This window comes from Thermobia domestica, chromosome 1 (genome assembly GCF_964235325.1).
Source record: "Thermobia domestica chromosome 1, izTheDome1.hap1.1, whole genome shotgun sequence".
NCBI classification, from domain to species: domain Eukaryota; kingdom Metazoa; phylum Arthropoda; class Insecta; order Zygentoma; family Lepismatidae; genus Thermobia; species Thermobia domestica.
In genome coordinates, this window is record NC_137454.1 from 120511579 (window position 1) to 120525796 (window position 14218).

At 35.2% G+C, this 14218-nt stretch overlaps 1 protein-coding gene across 2 annotated transcripts in view; it reads left to right on the forward strand.

The window, feature by feature from the left end:
• The first annotated feature begins 3023 nt into the window (after nucleotides 1–3023).
• Nucleotides 3024–14218, forward strand: part of LOC145688450 (uncharacterized) — a 63613-nt gene continuing 52418 nt past the window's right edge. The window contains exon 1 of one of the 2 annotated variants that reach the window (XM_081762710.1): nucleotides 3024–3106. Coding sequence is in view for 1 of the 2 variants with exons in the window: in XM_081762690.1 (XP_081618816.1) it covers nucleotides 3599–3649 (51 nt within the window). In the remaining variant the exon portion in view is untranslated. Of the gene's footprint in view, nucleotides 3107–3152; nucleotides 3650–14218 lie in introns of those variants that run through there. The other variant, XM_081762690.1, reaches the window with a different exon arrangement.

A 14218-nucleotide genomic window follows, 5' to 3' on the forward strand; every position in this document is an offset into this window, starting at 1 on the left:
CGAGACAGGCATCTGTTGACCGAGACGAGACCGAGACCGAGACGGCGATTTTTGACTTGAGACGAGATCGAGACCGAGACCACTACTTATGAACCGAGACGAGACCGAGACTATATAAAGTCTCGTCTCGTCTCGATACCATCCCTACTCCTAATATTCCATGTTCCAAATCTCATGTCCATTTTCTTTTGCTGAGGTCGTGCCAAGTTATCAGTCCTTGTCCGAGGCTTTTGTGAATATTTCTGAACAAGTGCTTTTTTTTTTACAGGTTGAGGTTGTTAACCCTACCCAAACCCCCAAGCTGGAGGACCACTCCTAGTCGGCTGTCTGCGACTGCTTATTCAGTATATTCGCAGCTAGCCTCTATATCTAGAGGCCTTCTCCTCGATCCGCAACCTGAGGTCGCGCCATGCCGTGGTGACAGGAACCCACGTTACACGGGAAAATAAATGTTAGAAAGGCAAAAGCCATAGTGATTGGAACGAAGGGGTGTGTGTCAAATATAAAAGTAGGAGAGGAGAAAATAGAACAAGTGAATAGTTTTCGATATCTGGGTAGTATTCTTAGTAATAACATGAAGTGCGAACGTGAAATAAAAGTAAGGATAGGAATGGCGAAAGAAGCCTTTAGGAGGAAGAAAAGTCTGTTTTGTGGGACCTTGAATAAAGAGTTGAGAAAAAGACTCATAAAATGCTTCGTGTGGAGTGTTGTACTGTATGGGGCAGAAACGTGGACATTACATAAAGGTGACGAAAATCGACTGGAAGCCTTCGAAATGTGGGTGTGGAGAAGAATAGAAAGAATTAGTTGAGTCGAGCGGAAAACGAATGAGAGTGTTAGAAATGGTGGGTGAGAAAAGAACACTTTTAAATATTATTAGGAAGAGGAAGAGAAACTGGTTGGGGCATTACCTAAGAAGAGATTGTATCATAAGGGACGTCCTAGAGGGTATGGTGGCGGAAAAGAGAGGGAGGGGGCGAAATAGACTACAATTAATGGATAATATTAAAACAGAAAGATCATACGCGAAGACGAAAAGGTTAGCGGAGGACCGTGGAGCATGGAAGCTTCTCAGCTGCGGCAAGTGACCTGCCAATAAAGGCAGAATACTTATGATGATGATGTCTTCTTCCATGTGATAGAATATGAGCTTCACATTCCGAATAACTTGCAGGGTAATCTCTGTTGTGGTCCTTAGTAACGAAACGGCACGTACTGATGCAGATACCTCCCAAATACCTGATACGCATTGCGTTAAATTATCAGGGGCGAAGGAGCAGGCGAAATGTTTGCAAATGCCAAACATGTATTATTAAATCCTTTGCTTCACATTTCAGTTGCTTCTTTTTCCCATCCAATCACACTTTGCAATACAAATAAGTGTTAAACTTGAATTTCACCCTATTTTTATTCATTACAGTACCAGTCACTTGTACACACAAGTGTTTCAAACAAACCATTCTTATTGCAAGTAAAACTGGGATTCTAATTTGAGATTTTACCATTTATTCCCGCTTCACCCACTTACGGAGGGAGATCGGAAACATAATTTTCTAAGAATTACATTTCCTCGTTTGCATTATCTCAATTATACTCTAGTAAGCTTTTTCTCCGTTACATCATTCTCGAGCCGTGGATGATAAATAACCTCTATGGTTTCCTATTCGAATTTTTATTCTGTTCATTTATCTTTAATCTTTTTCACATTAGTGGTACTGGATGTTTTATCTGATACAAGTACCATGCCTTTGTGATCATAGTGAAAACGGTGACCCATACGAACAATCTTTTGCAATATCGTTCTTTAGTTTTTAAAGATATGTCGAACGAGGTATTACTCACCTCATGTTTCCATATACGATTTTGAAGTTGAGCCCTGGGCGTCCGTGAAAGGTGGCCCTGGGATCCAACATGACAATACCAACCGATGTGCCTCATCACATTTCCTATTTGAGTTTTCGTTCGGTTCATTTATGTTCAACCGTTTTCATATTAGGATACTGGACGTTTTATCTGATACAAGCACCATGTCTTGGCAGCCATCTTGAATACGGTGACCGATATGAAAAATCTTTTGCAACAAGGCTTTTTAGTTTTTAAATATCTATCGAACGAGGTATCACTTGCCCATGTTTCCATTTAAAATTTTAAAGTTAGGCCGCAGGCTTCCATGAAGGGTGGTAATGAGAGGCACCGCAACAATACTATTGGGTGTGTCCCATGGCATTCCCTATTCGAGTTTTTGTTTGGTTTATTTATGTTCAACCGTTTCCGAGATATTTCCGTGGAAAGATTAAAATGGGCAACCCTGTATATATATAGGGTCGGATCCAAGATTTTCTGAGGGGGGGAGGGCTCACCAATAACTACCAAAATAACTAATCACACTGAAATTCTTGAAAGTGATATGTGACAATATTCTTTACCCCTGACAACGCTGATGCATAGAACGGAGGAAAATATTTTAAAGAGGGTAGTAAGTGTGATGCAGGAAAAAATGTTCTTCTATCCTCCTGGCTTCTGTGTTTTCCCCTACTTATCAAATGTATTGTTTTGCTTGGTGAATCCTTTTCCTTCAACCTTCTGAAAATCGATTTAAACCATTGCTTTTAGAAAGCTTTGCTTTCTTTTAAGCCCCAAACGGAAACCTGATGGCAGAAAGTTTCGGAAAGTGTTGGTATTTTCACTACTAGCTTCTCATTTTAGATAGTGTATATTAACAACGAAGAGGGGGGGTGCACGTGCACCTTTGCACCCCCCTAAATCCAGCCCTGTATATATATATATATATATATATATATATATATATATATATATATATATATATATATATATATATATATATATATCCTCGGTTGACTACAAATCAGTGACGCAATATTGACAGTGAATCAGATTTGCTTTGTTTGTTTGTTCCCTTATTATTTAAAGATAACTCTTTGTTTTACTGCTTATCTATATTTCTTTAATCTCCTATTTTCTTAATATACTCTGTCTGGAAGCCAGATATTTATATGTTCACATCCGGGTCTTCTGGACATTTCGAGACATGGGTGCGTAACTATGGTGCTACTTCATAGTTGGTTTATTGAAAGTTAAAAAAAAGGTATTGTATATTTTCAATAGAAGCTACTACTACTATTAATAATAGAGAATATGAAATAAGTGACAGGTGCTTTTGTTTTTATATTCCTAAAAAAGTAAAAGTATAACGAACTGACCTTGCAGCCGCCCATATATATCAATAAGTAATTAATTAAAGACTCTTAATGAAAAAGCTTCTGCAGTCTGTTCCAATCACGGGAACAAATGACATTGCTGAACGCTGGTAGTTAAAAAGAACACGCCCACGTCTTCGCGGCATCACAGGAGCTGAAGTCGTAGAAGCAGGAAGAACAAACAAGTGAGTTCTTCCTTCAAGGCAGTCGGTGTCTGTAGGTGCAGCTCAGTCGATCAGTATGTGAGAGTCTACCGTGTGTGGTGGTCGGAGGTGAACGCGTGTGCTCTTCATCTGTGGTGGAATATTCGCGTGTGAGAGAGAGTGGAGGTGATTACTCAATTATAATAGCCTTTTTATTCTTTTCTTTACGTTTCTCCGATGACAGAAGAACAGCCTGACACGAGTTCCGCCGTCACCACAACACCCAAGGTGAGAACATATTTCCTTCGTATAAAGATTATTTATCATTATTATTAATATAAGTAGTAGTAGTAGTAGTAGGTATTGGGGAGACTTTATATTAGATCAAATATCTCGATTGTTCACTAGCCCAACGGTGCCTATCCCCGCGAAGTGCTTTAGAGCAAGCCCCCAAAAACTTACCATTCTCTATCTCCATCCTAAAAACGAAAATAGCAGTAAAGGAGACCGGAATAGGTTGTGACAATTTTGTTTTTTGCTTGGTAGACACTAAATTTTATTTAATTTCAGAAATGTTTGACGTTCTTTAAAAAGCGTTATTATGGATTATTATGGTATAATTAAAGTTTGATTTGTCATTTTCAATTAAAAATTACCCCACCATCCTTAAGAAAAATGCCATGGGCTCAACTTGTGCCCTAAAACGCGACTGTGAACAGTGCAACTGACATAGTTATATGCGTTTAAGGTTCGTAACAATGATACACCTGCCAAAATAACGTTATCTATTAGCGTAGTAGAATGTTAGTAGAATTTCACAACGTGTTTTTATAGTTCCCGAAATACTGAAAGAAAAAGAGTTATTAACGAAACTTTTTAATGCTTATAAATTGCTGTAGCCAATATATATATATATATATATATATATATATATATATATATATATATATATATATATATATATATATATATAAAAATGAATCCTTGACTTTTATGTTCCATTTCTATGCCCCGTAGTCTAAAGGAAAGGATGATTAATTAAAGTGAATGATTATGAAAAGTATTGATGGAACAAGAATGCGAAAGCAAATGGGAGAATTCTGAGAAAACCTATAGACAGCTTGTCTACCACAAACTCATATAGTAGTGGATAGAAACAGGAATTTCTCGTAGGAATAAGCCACCGTGTTGTCTCTATAGCTAAATATATATATATATATATATATATATATATATATATATATATATATATATATATATATATATATATATATATATATATATATATATATTTTGTAGAAGTTCTTTGTTGATGGTCAGTACATCAATTACAAAGTCACTTTGGTGACATGACGTTTCCTTATTGATATGATTACATCACCACAAATAGTTTCTTTCTTCTGCTGTTAGTGATGTAGTAACATGAAAATATTACCTTACAAGCGGTGGTTTCCCGTTCACTAAATTTATACTTTGCAGTTAACTTTAAATTTCAACTTCCAGGCGACTGGCATACACAATGATGTGGAAGTAAGCTGGTTTTCCGTTGTTTTAAAGGAATATTGTGAGCTAAGTACTATCTTCGTATAGGCGCCGGATTCTAGTGGCTTAGACCACTTCACTCCCGTAATATTGTCTTTGAGGGGGCTCGCTTTAGTGTCCTTTTCCTGTTTGTAGTTTTCACGAAACATTCTTTTAGGATAACTTTTGACAAATGGCTACTCTCCATGAAATATGAGTATACATACTCGTATATTGATAAATTAGCGAAAACTATCACTAAAAAAAAAAAAAAAAAAAAAAAAGAAAGAAAGAAAGAAAAAAAAGAAAAAAAGAAAGAAAAAACTTTTACAGTAACAAACTTTCACCCAGCCCCCTGAATGTTTTCCGTGGGTTGGCGCACATTGTAGGATATAGTGTCCTGTTTCGGAAACTTCTTTCCTTTACATTCTTATACATATTTTATTTGATTCTTTGTTTTTTGCGCATCATAGAATTTTCAATTACATTTTCCCTAAGATTTTTGCAATATTTGCCAGAAATGGTTTCATAAGTTCCTCCCTTCTCCCGTTCCAAAGTGGGGCTTTCCATTTACGGGAGGTAAAAAGTAGCATTACAAATACATTGGTATTCCATTGAGTATAATCGAAGGTATGGCCCCTAGGGGGAGGGAGGTATTCATAGTTCCGGAGGGATTTTTATCATGGTGACCTCTGAAATCATCTCTGGTATTTGTTTTAGTAATTTTTATCTGGAGTCAGTTTGGGTAACTTGCTAATATAAAATACCTTTTCTTCGTGACCTCTAACATTAGCATACAAGAAGCCTATAAGCCCAGATTAGCACCTAAAGTGAGTACGCAGAAACCTAGGACGGTATTCGGTCCCTTTCCCCTGCTTTATATATTACAGAATAAATTAAATTATTGCTAAGTAGGCCTATTTGCCATGTATGTGTTCCTGTAGTTCACGATATTAAAAAGTATCCTTTTGTATAAAATGTGCATGTATTAAAACAGAATGGACAACGTCGCCTTCAAATTCAGTAAGTAGAAATATACTTGAAATTACATTACTTTTTGCGAGGAAATGGAGAAATAGCGCCTATACACTAGGGCGCCAGCGTCTGAATGCTGGTCTTCCACTCCTGGTGTGAGATCACATGTTTTGGATCCCTGTTAAACTAGGAATCCACGTTTTACATGGCATAATAATAGTCCCTACAACTCCCAGCAATATGAAGGGGATGCGTACAAGGGCCAAGAAATCTTGAGATATAATGCTTAATATATTTGTGTTTCGAAAACGTAGATAGTTAATATTAAGTATTGTTCAATAATAATAATTTGGCATATATGATTTTGGAGAGAAAGTTCATAGTTCAAATTCACTGCTGTAGGCCTAAAATTTTCAGAGGGTACACGCTGATTTGTGATCATCTATCATTGTCATAAGAGACATTGAAGGCCTTTTTTAGTGAACAAATGTAAATCGTATTGTTAATAATATAAAGAATACATGACTGTTTTGTAGTCTAAAAGCATTTCGTGCTATTTTCTTGATGGCACTCCTTACCTAAACCACAGCATTAATAACATAAATGGATGTAGGTATGGAGAAGGAACCAACTCACTCCGAGAAGGAACAGAAAAATCGAGTCGGATTTTTTTTATGACATATATTTAAACACCTGCTTAGAATATAAGAGGAAAGTGGTGATATAGTTACTCTATCATTGGAGTCATGGCCCGATGAAATAAATATAAACGAAACTATACACTTTGAAGCAGAAGGTACACTCTCATGACTATGATTAAGCAGAGGGTATACGGCGTGTAGCGCCGTGTAGCCTCGACTACAGCCGTATATATATTTTCCAGGATATATATATATATATATATATATCCTGGAAAATTTTGAAAACCTATGGCCTACACTTTCTTAATTATACTACTTGCTATAGTTGGGCTGCTGAAATCTTAATGTTTATGAGATTATGTTCAGCTATTTAACTTCTTATAAGAGTAAGCAAACAATCGCCTTTAATACGTTATTTTTCTTGTTATTATTCTCAGCAATTAAGGGTCATCATTGTACTCTCCCGTATCTTTCTAGCCGCTTAACTTAAAACCACGAATTATTACGTTATTTTTGTTTTGCCCTAAAATTATGAACACGAATATATTCGTGCAAAGAAAAAAGATCTAAATATTAATTTAAACGACGAATCCTTACGTTCGCCATACGCAGCTGTGTGTATGGGTGTTCGCTAGATGTCGGTAAGATTCATTTAACTATTTTTGGCTAATATTTTGCATTGAAGGCCAATGCTTATTGACGAAATGACTAAATTGAAATAGCATATTTACATTGTACCGAAAAAATTATAAAATTTGGAACGACTTTTGCCAAAAAAAATTATAAGTTAAGCGGCTAGAGGACAGGCCCAAACGCTGTGCGTAGAGGTAAATTATTCAGCAGAACATTTCAATCTCTGGTTTTCCACGTTGACATATTTTCAAGAGGAATATCAGGGTCACCTTAACTGCAGATCGAGTCCTGTTTTATCAAGTGATAGGTAGTAGGGAGATTCCTTACCGTCTGCGCTACCGCGATTGTAATGTTCAATATCTTTTTATTATCTTCAAGTTGTTCACTAAAAATCAAGAAATTGATACGGATTGTAGTGAAGAATCTTAAATTAAACATTCGAGTGAAATTGAAATCAACGTTCTTACAAACCTTGTAAATTTTTCCATTCTTCTTCTTCTTCTTCTTATTATTATTATTATTATTATTATTATTATTATTATTATTATTATTATTATTATTATTATTATTATTATTATTATTATTATTATCCAATATAAGAACTCCTTTCTTAGGGCTCCGCAAAGATTCTTTACGCCACTCACGTGCTGTATATCCTCCGTTTGAAGAAGAGCGTTAAACTCCAAAACAAACAAACATTTTCCTCTAAGCATATTTGCCTTTCTTCAGAACTTTATGAATCATTTCACATGCTCATATTATGTACGTGTATTGTTACGTATGAAGATCTTAGCGTAGGTGTTATGGATACCTTTGTTTCTAACTGTTTCATATTTCCTTTTGTAATTATTTGTGTATTACCACCATTACTTAAGAGATTTTTATATCTACTGAGATGTTATATAATTTTAAAACAACTTCCTTGTTTTTGCTTTCGATATGATTTCGTATGGAGTTTTTCGTTATTGATTAGAATCATAAGTTTATTTAGAGATTTACACACACTAAAGAAAGGCTAAACAAAATTCAATTCAGTTGTTTTATGAAAGAAATACAAGACATTTCTTTCAGTCCATTGTTTTAGCAGCCGCATTTGCGGAACCAAAACCTACAGTTAAAGCTGGTGTGGGTGTATGCTACAGCATAAAACTTGAAACAAAACGTGTTGAGAAGTATTGAAACAGTGAAAAATATGTTTAAATATACTGTATGAGAAATAAATAACCAAGAATATTTACACAGCATCATGTTGTGGACATATCTGCATAAATGTTGACATGTTATGGTAAACTCTAGAATGATTTATTTACAAATACAGTGAAATCTATGAGGGGCACCACCGGTCAAGTTGAAAACTGGTGACCTTAGATAGATGGCCAAATAACAGAAAATACATGTATTTTGAAGAAAAGAACTTATTATAGAACTGATAATATAAGCACTATTTTGCAGTCATTAGTTACTTAGTAGCACCCAAAAGTTATGAGCGGGAGAGGTCTAGTGGATAACACGTGTGTCTTCGGTGCATGTAGTCCCGGGATCGATCCCCGGTGAAGGAGCATAAAAATAATTTCTCAATTATTCACTCATATTAATCACCCATCTCCTTCAGGCTAAATGGCACAATCGTGGGACATTAAACTAAAATTTCATTTCAATTTTAATTTGTTGAGCGAGAAAAATGGAGAAAAAAAACTAAAATAAATAATAGGACAAAAGTTCTTGAGTAGTACATATAATAATACTAATGTATATGCTTAAACCTAATTCACCATTAGGCGAAAATACTTCATGTTTATTGTTATGTCACATTCGTGTCTATCCCACTCGAGGTCAGTTTAACGAAGTTTAAGAGTTAATGATAATTTTCTTAATACCTCATTAACGATAGTACGTATTGTCTGTTGTCTTACTAGGTGGTTGATTTGAAGTATAGCGTCCCGTTCAGCAGCGATGCTATATGAGGCGCGGACGTGAGGTCCGAAACACATAGGCTCACACCGGCTATTGAACCCGAGTCTGACGCACCAAAGGCGCATATGCTAACCATATAGCCATCAGGAAGTTCACTGTCATGCTAGTGTCACAATAAAAGACTTGATAACAGTATATTTCAACATGGTCTTTGTATAACATCAATTTTAATGTTAACAAAAATAAATAATTTTGTCAATTTTCTCGAAAACTACGCAGAAGATTTTACCCTCAAGTATGTAATTTTGTTCTGCAGATTAGATTTATCGATCGATATATGTCCCATCTTCAGACAAATTATTATTATTATTATTATTATTATTATTATTATTATTATTATTATTATTATTATTATTATTATTATTATTATTATACCTATTATTATACGTTAGAAATAGTGATGGAAATATTTTCTTCTGATATGAGCTATAGGCGCGATCATATAGGCTTTAAATTAGCTACGTGCCAGACTATTTCCAGTCGACCTGGCGACCGCAATTTTTCGAATCCTGCACTAGTAATATTGTAAAATATATTTCGAAAACAACCGGGAGTTACAACCAGTTGTCCATTAAAGGTATGTACACAGAACAATAAATTCAAATATGCTTATCTCTATCATACCAATAAAACCCAAAATAGCCTAGACGTTAACGGTTTTATACATGTCGAATATTTACAATCACGTGACAAAAGTAGAGTATACCTACATATCGTGAGAAGAAAAATATTGGTCTTGCATATTTGGTATTAGTTTTTCACTAAATTCAGAAGTCTTCAAGAAAAAATATTGGCTTTGTGAGAGAGGGGGAAAAAATCATCAATTATTGTTATACAGGTGCGTGTTTCATATTTTTATAGTAACTAGTTGTTCCCCCCGAACCCTCGATCCTCTGTGTATTTAGGTTAAAATAGTGCTTAATTAAAAGTTCTAATTCTTTACTGCGTGACTGATTGCTATTAGAAATTAGCCTGACGCATGCACTGATAGACCGAGACGTTTGCCTTTTTGTTATTAGAATAGAGGTAGATATAGTCAAATCCATACAGTCAAATTCAACAACTCAGGTTAATAACAACTTTATGGAAAAAAAATACTATAGCGTAACTAAGTAACTAACTATATAGCCTACGGAACCCGGAGGTTTAATGCCATTCCCTTCTGTCCTTTACCAATTGGATCCAGTTTCTACTTTGTATTCCTACTTCTGTGACACCAATCTTAATATTATTCTCCCATGTGCGCCTAGGTCTTTCTAATGGTCATTTTCCGATTGGATTTCCAGTTAAAACTTAGAAAACGTTCCTACTTTCTTCCATTCTGGTTTCATGATCTGCTCACATGAGCCTCTTAGGCTTGAAGACCCTAACAATGTTTTGTAAACGGTACAAACTATGCAGTTCCTCATTATAAAACTTCCACCATTCCCGGGGCGGCTTTAAGATATTAATTTTGGGTAGGCCCGCTCACTCGTTTATGGATACATATACATATTTGATTGATTAATGACAGTAGGAAATTACTTTACAGTAGTGAATGATGCTATTTGTTAAATAATTATCTACTATTAATATAAATAGTGGGAAATATATTTGCTGTGTATTGTATCTTTTAGCGTTTATATATTTTTCAAAATTTTGGTTAGGCCCGTGCCTACCCGGCTTACCTGCTAAAGCCGCCACTGCAGCATTTCCGGCTCCTGTTCCTCTTGGATCCGAATATTTGCCTCAGTATTTTATTCTCAGATAGCTACTCTCAATCTACGTTTTCCCCTCGAGTAAGCAACCATGTTTCACAACTATACAGCACAACAGGCATGATCGTCTTTTTATATATTTTAAGCTTCACATTCCTCGACAGAATTCGCAACGACAAAAGATTTTGAACTGAATAATAACACCAGTTGTCTGTTTTCAGTCGATGTTTAATTATTGATCCTGGAGTAATACTATAGCATTGAAAAAATATATATATTTTCCAAATCAATACGGCGAAATTGTCCATTCAACTTTTCTCACAAATAAAATTTGGATTATCCTGTTCGTTTGTACGTCAAAAGTTGTCGATTTTCTTGTTGACTAGTATCAATTGTCTTAATGTGTTCACAGGATTGTGTCTTTGTTTACGACATAGTAGAGAAAAGACAATTTGGTTTATCTTTGAAATACCAGTAGGAAAAAAAAAAACACTTTAAATCTGACTTTAACTATTGATCATTTCTGAATGTATAGATTGGCAATTGGCAATTGTAAAATGCTGTATTTCCTTGAAAATGATGCCACTTTGTAAAGTGTTAATGGTTTAGGTATCTTACGAGCAAAAGTTTTGCGCTTCTATTGTTTCCTCTTGTTGTAGGGGAATGGTCTTGCATTTAACTACTTCGAAGGTCATTTCTCTTTCGTTAGTTGATTTCACTTACTTATAATTAAAGTTTGTTGTCCATATACTGTAATAGGTACCCCACGGTATGTACTGTAGTTTTTTTTTTTTTTTTTTTTTTAATGCTGTCTTATTTAGGAGAAACTTTACTGATCTCACTAATTTTTATTTATCTCCGTCTCTCAAGTATACCAGATGATTACCAATGTTGTTATATTTATAAATAAGTGAAGACCCACAGAAATGTCCACGAATTTGAAACGTTCGTAAATTAAAAAAGTAAGTCGCCCATTCTCTTAAAATGGAAATCACATTCTACTAACCCATGGAACAATAGTGTAAATAATTTATCACCAAACATTACTCGTAACCAGAAGAATTTGACAGTTGAGAAAAGTCCCTGATGACATCTAGATTTGAAAATGGTTGCAACTGAAAACGTGACTATTTTGTTCATAAGTTCATATGCCAGGAAGATACAAAAAATCTTCGACTGTATCATGCCTCGGCTGTTTTCAATATGCGCCTAGAGCTTAGAGTGTAACAAATGGAGTCCCTCTGACCTCTTGCAATATATATCCCTCATTACTACAACAAAACATCTTAAGTTGATCAGCATCTAATTGGGTTACAGTGCTAGCATATACAGTACTCCGCAAGTAGGAAATTTTCTGTAGAACCAAAGACACTTAACATAAACAGTTTTCTTTGTGTATCACTTTTATTTTGAACAAGTTCCGTGTGTAATGATTAGAGACCGGATGTTAGGCAAAATGCCTATTCTTTAATATTAAAGATATGATCAAAAATAACGTTTCAAAGTTTATGTGGGGGGTTATAGTTTCGATTTAAGCCAATTTTATTTTGCCTATTTTGCCTATTTCGACCTTTACTGCCTAAATAATTGCTTTAGTGCCTAATGTTGCCTATTTTATGCATTTTCTTTAAAATAAGCCTTTATTGGGAAAATATATAATTTATACAACATAAATAAAGACGCATATATACGTATAATAAGTGTTTGTAAATACAAACACGTGCTGCGTTACAATGTACATACAGGGTGAACTTCAAAGATGTGCATATACTTTGGGAGGTGATTAATTATATCAAAAGAAGACAAAAAGTTCTCTTGTATTTTGTCGAATTCTGTGTCGTGTACGAGTGACAGAGGTGCCAACTTGGAATCGAAAATCGTACACATACTTCGACAAATGATTCGTGACATGTAAAGAAGACAAAAAGTCCTCTTGGATGTCAGGAAACACCTCCCGAAGTATGTGCACACTTTTATGTCTCGTTCCAATTGTCAGGATTCGATTTTTAATTTTAAGATGGCACCCCTGTCACTCGTACATGACGCGGAATTCCACAACATGCCACAGGACTTTTTGCCTTCTTTTGATATGCATCATGCAACAGGTCTTCTTTTGATATCACGAATCACCTCCCGAAGTATGTGCAGATCTTTTAGGTTCACCCAGTATGTATGAATGCATAACAAGCTTCGTTTTGATATGTACAATAAAATAAGAAATTAACAAACAGGTATGTTTCTATATTCTTTGAACATTATCTATGACCTGAACCTATTTGTTAATGGTATTGAGTATTTATCTTCATTATTTCGAGTTACATTTTAGTGCCTATTTTACTCACTATTTTGATAAATTTTAGTGCCTATTTGCCTGCCTATTTTACAGGTTTTTAGTGCCTAAACATCCGGTCTCTAGTAATGATTTTTTTTATCCTCCGAATTTCCACACTACGTTATTCATAACGGTGTGCTATCCGGTATACATGTTTAAGTTGACTGTGTTTTGTTTCAACTAATACAAGTAGCCAACCTCCTGAGTGACGATAACATACACACCGAGACATTAAATACATGCTAGGGTTAGGTGGCCACTTTAATAGGTTTCATTATACTATAATATTTTAATCCTTTTCCGACTGTCGGGATTTTAAGTCCCATTTTCTTTGCTCATCTGTGTGCGTTATAATGTCGAAACCTATTCGCTTGACGGGACTCCTGAGTCCCCTTTCCCTCGGGATTGTTTAGCAACAATAAAAACATAACGTATTTTTATATAGTTTAATGTACCCTCAATTTATCATAATTTACTGTCATATCAAATTATAGTAAAAAAATATAATTCAGTCGGAACATGGTTAAACAGTTAAATGAACGGTCTATTTCGATAGATGATATTAAGTCCCAATCAATACAGTCACAGTAACAATTGGATGTTCATAAATAAGTTTCTATTACATTGCACTAGCTGCAATTTATTAGGAAGGAGGGGACAATAGTGTAACAAGTTTTTGTTTGAGTGCGAAAGCTACTTCATTATAAAGATGATTCTATAAAAACCCGTTACATTCATGTACGGGCGGAGAGATCCTGTACTACAACAGTGAATCCTATGGCACCATGTTGCGGGACTGGTGTCCCTTAACTGCAAGTAGAAAGGTTTATCGATCGTGTTTGGTTTTAGCAAGATGAAGCACTAGCCCATTATTTGGTTGCCGTGCGAGAATATCTGAATGAAGTAAGTGTTTCTTAATAGATGGATTGGACGTGAATTTCACTGTTACCAGTACCTCTGAACTGACTTCGCCGAAGTCCTGATCTTTCATCGTGTGATAATGCATTGTAGGGTTACATCAAACAGCAAGTTGCCAAGACGCATTACCATACAACTAACGAACTGAAAGAAACTGTTCGGCATG